The sequence below is a fragment of the Cicer arietinum genome, chromosome 4, assembly GCF_000331145.2.
Source record: "Cicer arietinum cultivar CDC Frontier isolate Library 1 chromosome 4, Cicar.CDCFrontier_v2.0, whole genome shotgun sequence".
In the NCBI taxonomy this organism is placed as follows: Eukaryota; Viridiplantae; Streptophyta; class Magnoliopsida; order Fabales; family Fabaceae; genus Cicer; species Cicer arietinum.
This window is the reverse complement of record NC_021163.2, coordinates 5,539,518-5,551,116: the sequence shown is the minus strand read 5'-3', so window position 1 is coordinate 5,551,116 and position 11,599 is coordinate 5,539,518. Positions and strand designations below refer to the sequence as shown.

General features: G+C 31.7%; 2 protein-coding genes across 7 annotated transcripts; both read right to left on the bottom strand.

Annotated features, from left to right (window-relative positions):
* Nucleotides 1-260: 260 nt before the first annotated feature.
* Nucleotides 261-2,569, bottom strand: LOC105851871 (uncharacterized). Of its 2 annotated transcripts, XM_073368013.1 has the most exons (5): nucleotides 2,326-2,569; nucleotides 2,135-2,195; nucleotides 1,213-1,263; nucleotides 605-880; nucleotides 261-378 (listed from the first exon to the last, which is right to left on the bottom strand). In XM_073368013.1, the coding sequence occupies exons 1-4, from the start codon at nucleotides 2,491-2,493 to the stop codon at nucleotides 651-653; spliced, it is 510 nt and encodes a 169-aa protein (XP_073224114.1). In that variant the 5' UTR covers nucleotides 2,494-2,569; the 3' UTR covers nucleotides 261-378; nucleotides 605-650. The 2 variants fall into 2 exon arrangements, with proteins under 2 accessions (XP_073224114.1, XP_012569909.1); XM_012714455.3 differs by lacking the exon at nucleotides 1,213-1,263 and having other exon boundaries at nucleotides 374-880; nucleotides 2,326-2,534.
* A 2,750-nt stretch (nucleotides 2,570-5,319) lies between these two features.
* Nucleotides 5,320-10,270, bottom strand: LOC101514348 (cyclin-H1-1). 5 transcript variants are annotated; one of them, XM_012714554.3, is made up of 15 exons: nucleotides 10,111-10,268; nucleotides 9,722-9,807; nucleotides 9,428-9,622; nucleotides 9,100-9,150; nucleotides 8,762-8,840; nucleotides 8,499-8,617; nucleotides 8,306-8,379; nucleotides 7,789-7,909; nucleotides 7,626-7,694; nucleotides 7,401-7,442; nucleotides 6,571-6,648; nucleotides 6,422-6,480; nucleotides 6,146-6,230; nucleotides 5,920-6,008; nucleotides 5,320-5,796 (listed from the first exon to the last, which is right to left on the bottom strand). In XM_012714554.3, exons 3-15 carry the CDS (start codon nucleotides 9,485-9,487, stop codon nucleotides 5,727-5,729), a joined length of 996 nt encoding a protein of 331 aa, XP_012570008.1. In that variant the 5' UTR covers nucleotides 9,488-9,622; nucleotides 9,722-9,807; nucleotides 10,111-10,268; the 3' UTR covers nucleotides 5,320-5,726. The 5 variants fall into 5 exon arrangements, with proteins under 5 accessions (XP_012570008.1, XP_012570010.1, XP_012570009.1 ...); XM_012714556.3 differs by having other exon boundaries at nucleotides 9,722-9,794; nucleotides 10,111-10,265; XM_012714555.3 differs by lacking the exon at nucleotides 9,722-9,807 and having other exon boundaries at nucleotides 10,111-10,270.
* Between the last annotated feature and the right edge of the window lie 1,329 nt (nucleotides 10,271-11,599).

Here is an 11,599-nt window from a genome sequence, read left to right as displayed (position 1 = left end):
TCAACCCTTCCATAAAAAACTATTGACATGTTCGCCTGTGATCAATCTTTTCAGTATAATGTATTAAGCAACCTGCACATGCGTTGATCTTGCTTATGTATACCATTTGGTGCATTGTGTACATAAGTTTGAGTAGTCAAACTTTAATTATTTCATTGTATGGATTGATTGAAATTATACACACTATTTGGGGTTAAGTCTTACTCAACCAAAGATATCATTTGCGCGAGATTAAAGATATTGACTACAAACACCAGAAATCAATCAAAACCAAGTCAAGGACTAATATCCAGAGTTTTGTTCTGTGAGTAATATCTTCCCTTGACTCGAATTCACTATGGTTGAAAAATGGCACGGTCACTGCAATCAAAGGTATATCTGCAAGGCAAGACAGTGTTTTCACTATGTTCAATCTTGGTCAATTACAGATACAGACGTGATCTCTAAAATAATTCACAAATCAACACGTGCACACTGAGCTAATTATGTTCTAAAATACTTATGCCTCTCCAGTATCCGTTTATGTATGATAATCTCAATTTCCCCCCCAAAAAACTGGTTAGTTTGTGGAACCTTTAAAAAATAGAAATAGTGGTCAGCTTACCTATGATAAATTAAGCAAAATTAACTCTTATCCAAAACAAACAAGATCAAGTTATTTGATCAATAATAGCTTCCACAAATCCCCACCCATCATCAGCATCAGGGCCCACCCAATAACCAGATATAACTATTTTAGCACAATAATTTACATCCTCTTTAGAAGAGTAACTGTCATGTAGAAATCTTGCCAATGAAATCAAGCAACGCTGACAGCTTCCGCTTCCTTCCACGAATAATGTGTGTTTATTTGAGCTACAAGATCCTATAATATTTTGTGCTGCAAATATAACTTACATTGTCAGATTAGAAAGGCTAAGGACAACCATGATGCAAGTATTCAAAACTCAAAACATTCCCAAAAAATCTGCCATTTATTTTCCTGTGTCTTAATCCTAGAGTAGAAGTTGAAGCTAGCACAAATATATGTATAATACACTTACATGCACATGAATATCTTTCTACACTTACAAACATGATAAAATCATCAAGTTTTCATTTCTACTTTACAATTTCTTGTATTGGCCACAGAATCTCATAATGCTTGACATAAATAAACAAAAATCATAATGGAAGAGAGAGGGTAACAGAGATCTAGAAGGGAAAATTAACTCCACCAAGATTGGACCCTGGATAATTCTGAAATCTTGAGCATCCACCACACTACAATTAACAAATTTGCAAAAAAATACACTCAACAAACAACATTACCAATCTAGCCTACAGTATGAGTGTGTGTGTAGAGAAAGCAGATTTAAAATAAGATGTCCATCCTCCACTTATTTTTCAAAGAGTTGGGATTTGGGAAGCATGAGATTTGTAAAGCTTCGCCTTTTTTCACAAGATATGACTTTTCTTTTTTGGTATCCTCTTATTTTGTTCAATTTCTTCCCCAGGAATGACCTCCCTCTATAACCTAGATATTTATAACACCCTCTACACACATGTTGTTTAGCTGAACATCAAAAAACATGTTAAGATGAAGATTCAGAACTCTAATCCAACTTAACCAGTTAAATGTTAGCAGCAATTCCACACTAACATTAACTAATTTACTTCCAAGAAGTCAACATGACCACCCAAAAAAATGACTACGCTGGCTGCAAATTTAATTTCAAATTTTCAACATATTAATGAATACTACCCGGTAATTTCACATTCTGATAATGATTCTAAATTGTGGTCCACAACCCTAATAGTAGCCGCAATATAAAGATTTTAGAGGTCTCTGCAACAGCATCACAGATGCAATTATGGCCGCATTTGGTGCAATTTTAAGTCCATATAGTAATAGCAACTGCAATTTAGAACCATTTCCGATTACTAGGGGGAAAACTCCAAAACCGTGGAAGTGAGCTTTAGATTATGTAGTAAGCAACCATAATTATTTTGGAGTTAAAGAAACGAGTATAATACACCAAGACCAAGAAAATCAAAGTTATAAAAAACAGTTAAAGAGCAAAAAGAGGGAACAGGTTCACAAATAAACATGCTTTGAACTCTGAAGTATTAAGGGGGAGGTTGAAAAGAAAACCTGTAGTAATTGTTGCTTTCTTTGAAAGTTTAGTCATAGCAGAATCTAATTCATGCACTCCCTGGTGGAAAGTAATTCAAATGTTAGATAAATAACTACGCAACACAAAAAGTATATTGTAACGGAAAGTTGAAAGTGAAGTTCGGGAATTCATAATCAAATACGGTTATGTGTATAGAGAGAAAGTGTACCTTGTTTACGCATAAAGGAACTGTGAAGCTCGTGGAGATTAGCCACGCCATTTTCGAAACCTCCACGACACTCTGAACAATGCGAGAACCGAGAACTGGACTCACATTCGTGAAGAACCCGAGACTGGCCCCAATATTTTCTCGGGTTAACCCGATTTTGCCACCCATAGGCAAAGTTATATATATTTTTTCTTTATTTTAATTTATTTATCTTTAAAGTTTACTATAGTCTTAACTGTTTTTTAACAAAACTTAAGGTGAGGGGATCTGAAGGAAGACTTTAGGTTCATTCAACATTTATAATCTTATTAGTATCTTAAGTTATAAATGCTAAGATATTTTTATTATTTAAGGTTTTTTTATGGTCTCTTAAGATATTTTTATTATTTATGACATTTTAATGTTTAAGATATAAATATTAAACACTTTTATATCTTAAATTATATATGTTAGACATCAATATAATTATCAAAATGTTTAAAGTTATAGCCCATTACATCGTTGTCCTTTTTCATTGTTTTCGTTAAAAGATGTGTGTGTTTGTTAGGGTTCTATAATTTTCATCCTCTTCCTCATCTTATGTCTATTCAAACTTAGATGATTCAATTTTTTTATTTATCATCTTCTTTATTATCTTCTTTTTCATTTTAAATTTTCATCCAACATCATCTTTCCTCTCTATGGTTAATGTCCATTCACAAAATCAAACCACAAACAAGAACAATTTGAAAAGCCATATGTAAAACAAAGAACAAATTAAACCAGACTTTCATATCATATCTCACCCTTTAAAAATTCCAAATAAAAAACCAACCAAAAATTGAAACCCAAAAAAATATAATATAAATCTTGGAACTCAAACAAAGAGAAAAACTTTCCTTTTTTCTATTCCTCTTTTGGTTTTCAGTAAAAGAAAAAATGAGCTTTTGTTTTGTTAATGTATTGCAATTATTTATTTTAATTTGGTTGGTTATTTGAAAAGTATTTCAGTGAAAGAGAAACACTAACGAGAAATGTATGACATTTTGAACTTTTCTTGAGTTTCATTTTGTTTGGGATGATGAAGAAAATGAATTTATGGATATTTGGAGTTCAATTTGTTTGGATTTTTTGGGTTTGGATTTTTTGGGTTTCCATTTTTTTCTGAAGGTAACAATGATAACACTATAAATAAAATGAAGAAAATTGAATTTTGTATTTCATAATTGAACTTATACCCATTCAAAATATAAAAAATATAATTTTGTCTCTTTTATTTTCATTCAATAAAAGAAAGAAAATTTTGAAATTAAATTATTTTACAATTTTTGGTATAATTTGTATACCGAAAATCTCTAAGTCGAGAAATTTCTAATACCATGAATTTTTCCGCCGAAAAATTTTCGGTACTCTATTTATATTATCGAAAATTTTGTGTATTGAAAATTTTGGTAGTTATTTTTATTCTACTAAAAATTTGTGTTTTGAAATTTCATGTAATTAATTTTATTCTACTAAAAAATTTAAAATTTTCGGTGCGTAAATTTTTTTTCTTGGATGTTTTTTTGGTTGAAATAGATATGTAAAAAACAAACAACTATTTTAACATCGCCAATGTCCAACAAAATTTTTCTTGATGTTCACAATTCATATAAGCAAGTGTAATATTAAACGTCACGTGGAAAATATTTCAAACAATAGTAACCATACTTGTTGAAAATATTTCCACATCTTCAACTAGATTGATATTCAACGTTGCATTTGGTTATATGCATTGTGAACGTCAAGAAAATTTTTATTGGCCATTGAATAAGTTAAAGAGTTGTTTATTTTTTTCATCCCTCTTTCAAAAAAAATAAAGTACTGGAAACTTCAATTTTGAAATTTTTGACATAACAAAATTAACTAACGGAAATTTCAAGCTACAAATTTCCAGTAAAACTACCGGAAAGTTCATACTACCAGAAATTTCACGTCTTGAAATTTTCCGGTATACAAATTATATCACTAGAAATTATATTTTTACAATTTTCAAGAGTGTTAATTTGTGTACCAAATTTTTTAGAGATAATTTAATTATCAAAAATTTTGGTAAGAAGGTAAGATTTTAGAGTAATTTTTTTTTTTTACTTTTGGTTGAATGAAGATATGAAAGAGACAAAATTAGATTTTTTATATTGAAGGATATAAATTCAATTGTGGAGTACAAAATCCAATTTTTATAAGTGGAATGAAACTTGAAGAAGCTGACTGAAGAAAAAAAACATAAAAAGACCTATGCAAAATTTGAATCTAATTTAAAAGGCCACAAGTGTAATTTTATCTTAAAATTATTATTAAATAAAGAATTAATAATTTTAAATCATTTTATTTTTTAAAATAATTCATTTTATACTAAAAATGTAACGTTTTGATTAAATATATATATATATATATTATTTTTTTCTTTATATGTCAATAATTATTTTTTCAAACTAAACAATAAATAATTAAAACACAACTCAGAACTATAACTACGTGAACGTTTTATAAGAGATAATTGGTGAGATTGAAAATATATTAGGATTATAGGTCAAATCTGACTCATAATGTGTTTGAAATATTATGGTTAGCTGTACGGCTAACTGCCTAGTTAGTATGCTGTAATCCGTACTCGTCGGTCGTTACCGGTGCTTAGCTTTATCAATTAGGTAAAAATTTGAGATCTCAGCCTATGAGCCTTTGAACCTCTTACTAGCTTGATATTGTCAATTGTTGTTTAGGGGCATCTTTGATGAGCCAGATTCCTCAATTAAACTAAAGGATGATGGGTCTCACCGTTTGAGTGGGATCTAATTCAACTCCGTAAAATTAGTTTGTAATGTGGAAAATAACTTTCACTTATCAACCATATTTTCAAATTATATCTCATTCAATTTGAAAGGAACACATTTTTATTCTCAAGACTAGACATATGAAATTTGACCAGAGTAGCCCGATTGGAGGCAACCCAATATCAGATACTTAGACTTTAGAAGAAGAAAAAAACAAGGAATAACATTAGATGTATCAATTAGTTCGCTGGGGCGTAATGTCATACAAAAAGCAATCGAGAGACATCACGGATCAGCAAACATACCAAAATCAGACTCGCTATTAAGCTTGCTGCAGGAGTTTTCCTAAGATTCTTGGTCAGTTACTAATGCTCTTGCACCTTTAGTGGGGGGATAAACCTTAAATATTTTTTCCATTCAAATTCCCCCACATTTGGAGATGGGCTAGAACTTGCTATGGATTTGGCTCCTTCTCTCCTCCTCTCCAACCAATTACTTTTCAACACTCCGTCCTTCAAGTTCAATAGAAACAAAAACAAAAACAAAAACAAACTCCCTTCCAAAATTCAGAAGAGCCTCAATTGAATGTAATAAAAACTAGAAAAGAGACTATGTGTTTTGTGCTTCATTTGAGCTCTTTTTGGACTTGTGCTTTGATTTCTTCTCCCTCTTCTTTCCCCTGTAAGGAAATCCAAAATTATTATATAATAGCAAGAAAATATGTCTCAAACATTTTTTGGGGCCCCTGGGGGGCATGTGAAGCGCCAACAGGAAGTTCTACATAAAAGGTTAAAGGAAGTACTCGTCATGAGAGCTAAGACCCCAACAAGACTTCAGTTTCCGGTTGATATGCTTCAATTCCTTCTCAGAAGGACTTCTGTATTTTCTAACCTGCATACATAGCAAATGCCGCGTTGGTCCATGTAAACTGAATAAAACCACATTACCAAGCTAATACAAAATGGAAAATTGGAAATATGCATCAATAATTCAGTTTAGCGACAACTACTAGGATGAGAAAAAAGTACCCAAGAATCAATTGCATCTAATGATTCCTGAAGCTCAGCCATTGTATGCATGGAATTCTGATGGGACAAAATTCTGCTCAGAAAACTGCAATTAAGTGTTCAGTGTAAGAGTAAATGTCTAGTAGATACATTGGAATGGGTCAAAGATTATACTAAAAAATCAAACCCCAAGCCGGACATTTTGTTTTTACATGATTATGAAAAAGTAATAGCGAAAGAAAACAGATTGTAGGGAGCTGGGGGTGATTATCACAAAGAACCATGTGAAACAAATACCTATCAAAGTCAACAACGTTATGGAGGGCATTTGAGGTGCGCAGACCGGCCAAGGCCATCTGCACCAAGAAGATAAAGAATATTCTGGTCACAAAAAATACTAAATGCAACAAGGGAGTTTCAAATTTTACAGACTATTCTTAGAATACCTGCCCAGGAGGAAATAAGAGTGGTCCATCTGTAAGCATCATTTTATCAATTTCCAGTGTTGCTGTATTTTGCAAAGCCTATACAGCAGGAGAAAAATTGTCATGAAACAAGTGGCTATTTCTTTATAATTGAAGAAGAACAAGAGTTGGCAGACTAAAATATATTGCTCCGTAAGTGAAGGGAATCGAGGAAACAAGCATTACCTTACATGAATTATTACATACATGCATATTGCATACATATATATAGGAAAGGTATGGGTGAGAGCATAAGAAGTGAGATGCTAATTTTGATCATTCATGTAAGACTGAATGAGTTTTGGGTCCTACACCTCTCATTTCATATGTCTTGTGTGTGCACGTCGCGCGCAGAGAGGAAGAGATTGCTTCAGTGACCTTTATGCTCAAGAGGGCATTGGTATCTTCTGCCATGTATTACATTTAATTGAAATATAAATTGTTTCATTATATTTCAAGTAGACAAGGCACGTGGATGAAGGGAATGAGAACATCTACATTCTAGAAAGAAACTGCATGATGTCCAGTTGTAAATGCAACAGTTTAAACTTTAAATTGCCATTAATTTAATTAGTCTTATAGAATAGAGTAAAATATTTTTATGGTCGAGATTGCCTACAGTTCTCCGAAAACTTAAAACGATCTCAATCCTGGACAAATAATAAGTAATGACCGCTAGTTGCCCAAAAAAAGAGGAATGGTACTGGAGAACCCTCCCATATATAATCATAAGTCAAAAAAACCAAATCATCCACCAATGACCACAACAATGTGCTCAGCCTGATGATTATGCGGGACAAAAAGACTAGTACCTTGAGTGTTTGAAGCTCGTCCTCACCAGCATTGCAAAATTCCTGTCAATGTCCATAGGCAAAATTAACAGCTCAACAAAAAATCATTAAAAAAAACTAATGTTATGGCAGACAAGTCAGAATTATAAATTAAAAAGAAAATGAGAGAAAGTTGGAGATTTATTTTGAAATGCAAAAAAAATGTAGACACTTAAAAAAGAATTCCACACAACCAACTAGACAAACCTTCATATAATCTGTAAAGCCAACAACTGAGCGATATGGAGCATAAACTATAAGATCAAATTCCAGACTCTGCAAATCCAGGGTTTCTTGTCATGGATGAATTTAAATAAATAAACAATTAAATAAAAACTAGATCAATTTGATATTTGAGGCCTATCCATGCCTGATAAACTATCATCTCATTATTGAGAATCATTTGATGATCCTGTGAAATCCCCTTGCCGAGCTCCTCAGCTGAAACATGATTTTCTTCTATCTTACAAGCAGCATATATGCAGGTCAACCTGTACAAAGGTTTCCTCTGAGTTACTGAGAAGCTAACAAATAAATAAAAACTTTTAATAAATAATACAAATCTTAATATCAAAAACAAAAAATCATACAAATCCAACGCCAACTTTGATGAAGTATATGATGGCCACACAGGTAATCAAACAAATGATATCATAAAAGATTAATCAAAAGAAAAACAGATAACCAATTCATCTCTCAGCAGTGCATCAAGTGCAAGTGCAATACCCTAACCAATTTCAACATTTTCAAATAATTAATAAACTAAGTATGAGTTCACCATAATAACCAATGAGTCTGAATTCCTACTTAATATGGCCAAAAAACGAGTGCAGTACATCATTAATCAAAACTCAAAAGGTCCTCACAGGGGCTAAAGCAAATCTTACATTATATTTTTTGGTTGATGTTCCATCACCGACCATTGCAGATAGAATCTTTTAAAAAATATGAGGGCTGTTGCCTGTGTATCATAAACTATTTCAAAATGCTGACTACAGAAAAACAGTATTGCTGTAATTATTTTATCAGCACAGATTGCTTCACACTTAATTTACAATACCCAGAGAAAAGCTTGCATACCTGGATCTTATGAGGGAAGTGAAAATTTTTACACACTTCTTGTAGCTTGTTTTCATAAAATACTTTAATACATTGTTCTTCTTCAATACTAAGAGGTTTTATCCGAGAATGCTTTTCAGCTGACATAAAATACAAATCTTGTCAACAGTAGAAAATCACACAAACAATGGGAACAAAATAATTTCAAAGCAATTAAAAACATAGAATGCTTTATATATGATTGAGGGGGAAATGACAGAATCAAAGTTCAGAAATAACTTCACCACTATCGTTTGCAGTCGTCTGGGGTTCAGGATATGATAAAGACCCGTCAACATCTACTTCCATTAGAGTTGCTCCACACTTTAAAAGAAATTAATAGTATTCAGCAAACCGATAGTAAGCTATCAAATGATATCATATTTTCATGAAATATTTTTTCCGTAGGGAATAAGAGAAAAGCAGTTCCACAAGATTATTTTTTTATAAGCTAAAAAAGAGAAAAACAAAGTTTGGGGGGGACGTAAACCTTACCCAAAAAAAAGTAAAAGAAGGTCCTAAAAGCTCTCAAATTGAAATTCTCATCAGTTTGCAGTCATATGTACAAGGAAAATCTGCTTACCTTCTCTAGGGTTTGTCTGGCTCTCTGATTAGCAGCTTCATATTTCTCAACCTAAAAAGAAAATAGATATAAGGGAAGAAAAAATAATGAATTGTTCACATAATATAAAGAGTAAATTGAAATTCTCATGTGTGCCACTCAAATAAAAAACAGTCAATTTAAACTAGTAATAAATTACTAAAATTCCCTATCCAGCGTACTGTCTAACTAAAGCAATTGTAAGAACTCTTGCAGAGAAATTAGAACAACAATCTTTGTTAGTCGAAGGGACAAAGTGTTGTGAATTATGATTTCAAATGAATAGAAAAGATAGAAACAAAACAAGTACCAGTTTTTGAGGAGAGAAGATCCACTTGGCTCGGTGGGTAGAGGTCATAAAATCAGCCATGGCCAATCAGAAACCCAAAATTAGGTGGTTTTTACCCACAAATTAAATAGGGGCAAACACTGATTGGTTCTTCAAGCTGGGAACAAGCGAGGTCAGTATACTGCTCTCTTTGTTTGAATGCAAGCAGTGCTCATGCTGAAAAATATACAATTTTAATTGATATAGGTCTCGGCAGGCACAACACGAACAATTAAAGGAGCAGAAATACAAATTTATGATTATCATAGACTTAACCCAATCAATGCACATAACCAATCGCTGGCAAATTGCAATTCACTCTGCTGTGTCCTGCCTAACGTAATACACACTGGAAACAAGACCTATCAAATTCACAGTCACAAATGTGGAGTTCACATATACATCCATTCTTAGCCATGATATTTTAAAATTTAGAAGGAGAGTTAAAAACAACAACGAATAGCAGACACAATTGGCATAGAACCAAAAACGATTAATATTACGAATAATAGAAATCAGTCCTAAGTCTTGAAGTTCTAATTAGGTCCCAATAATTTTGTCAATAAAATATGAATTGAGCATGCAACACAGAAAACATTAAATCACAAAACTTTGTGATAAATGAGAATGAAAAGGCAAAGAGGCGAGTATTGCCTTTTACTCACCCAAACAGCCAAATATGCGGCAAGGAACTGAGAGAATCGGAAAGGAACCGAGAGAGTGAACGTTCAAGGCTGCGTTAGAGAGAAAACGAGGGAGATTTCGGAGCCAACAGAAGACAAAAAAAAAAAAGGTCACGGAAAAAGTGGTAGAAGCAGCAAGAAAGGTAACTCAAACCTATTTAATAAAAAAGTTAGACTTATTTTTAAAGTTTTAAGTAGATCAGTTTATAAAAAAAGTCCATTAGACCTGACAGGTCGGCCTATATATATATATTTTATTATTTATTAATATATTAATAATAATATTTCTTATTTTAAATTATATCAACTATGCAATCATTCGACAGTCATTTCATATTTCATATTCAGTAGTTATTCTATATTTGATAGTTGTTCTATATTCAGTTAGTCAACAGTCGTTCCATATCTGTTTGAAAGGTAATAATAGTTGTGTTTGTTTCAGAAAAAATCTATTCTTTGAAATCAAATATTATTTTTTAGGGTTCAAAAGAGGTTTGTTTCATATTTTTTTTAAATTATTTTGTTAGAAAAATTATTTTTTATTTAATATATATAGATATGTAAATTGATATTGGTATGTGATTAGTATCATGTGGTATGAGTAGAATATTTAAATGTTTTAATGTGAATAAAGCTTTTAAATAGGCTTTTAAGCTAGGCTTTAAAAATGTCAGGTAAGACCGAAAAAAAGTTTATGATAGAGCATAGACCATATTTATGCCTAAAATATTAATCGTAGGTCAGAGGCCTTTCAAAACCTGGTCGGACCTATTCCCACCCCTACCTTTAACCAAATATATTTTATTTAAAAATATTATGTGCCTTTCTTCAATCTCCAACCAAATATTCCATTAAATTATATTTTAAACTTCACTACTCCTCTCTTCTTATTTCCATACAACCCTCAATTTCCTTCATGTCATACACCGGTCCCTCTTTTACTTCATTTTTTCTTTCTATCGATAACTAAAAAGTGCCAAGATTCCTGATTTCCCAACACAAATCTCATTTTAATTTGTGAAGGTAACCTCATTTTAATTATTTTAGGGTTTTATAATATTTATTTATTTGCTTTAAATTTGTCTTTATGCAATTTATTGAATGTTTATGCGAAAAAGATGTGTTAGCTCATTAGATTTTGAATAGTTTATGGTTAATTTTTGCAAACACAAACATTTTTGTTATTTTCAAGTATGTATATGAACTCAGTTTTAAGTACATTATTTTTTCAATTATTTTTAAACTTACGTGAATTGCTTATACATATGCAAAATTATATCACGTATATTTAAATTAAGTTAACATGTATGTTAACTCAATTCAAATGGTGTACGCAAGTTGAGTTCACGTAGTCTACATGAACTCAGTTCACATAATGTACACAGTATCAATTTGTGGAAACTATGTAAACTCAACTTGTGTAGACAACGTAAGTGAAGTAAAAGTGAATGTCACAATAAGGGAGTTGAAT

What these genes read in the sequence shown, in the direction of transcription:
- LOC101514348 (XM_012714555.3), bottom strand. Translation starts at nt 9,487, where the DNA reads ATGGCTGATTTTATGACCTCTACCCACCGAGCCAAGTGGATCTTCTCT. An exon ending in AACGTTGTTGACTTTGATAG is followed by an intron (nt 6,231 to 6,421) that starts GTATTTGTTTCA and finishes ACTTAATTGCAG; the next exon opens with TTTTCTGAGCAGAATTTTGT. An exon ending in GGTCTTAGCTCTCATGACGA is followed by an intron (nt 5,797 to 5,919) that starts GTACTTCCTTTA and finishes ATTTCCTTACAG; the next exon opens with GGGAAAGAAGAGGGAGAAGA.
- LOC105851871 (XM_073368013.1), bottom strand. Translation starts at nt 2,493, where the DNA reads ATGGGTGGCAAAATCGGGTTAACCCGAGAAAATATTGGGGCCAGTCTC. An exon ending in TTCCTTTATGCGTAAACAAG is followed by an intron (nt 2,196 to 2,325) that starts GTACACTTTCTC and finishes ACTTTCCACCAG; the next exon opens with GGAGTGCATGAATTAGATTC. An exon ending in GAAAGCAACAATTACTACAG is followed by an intron (nt 1,264 to 2,134) that starts GTTTTCTTTTCA and finishes TGTTAATTGTAG; the next exon opens with TGTGGTGGATGCTCAAGATT.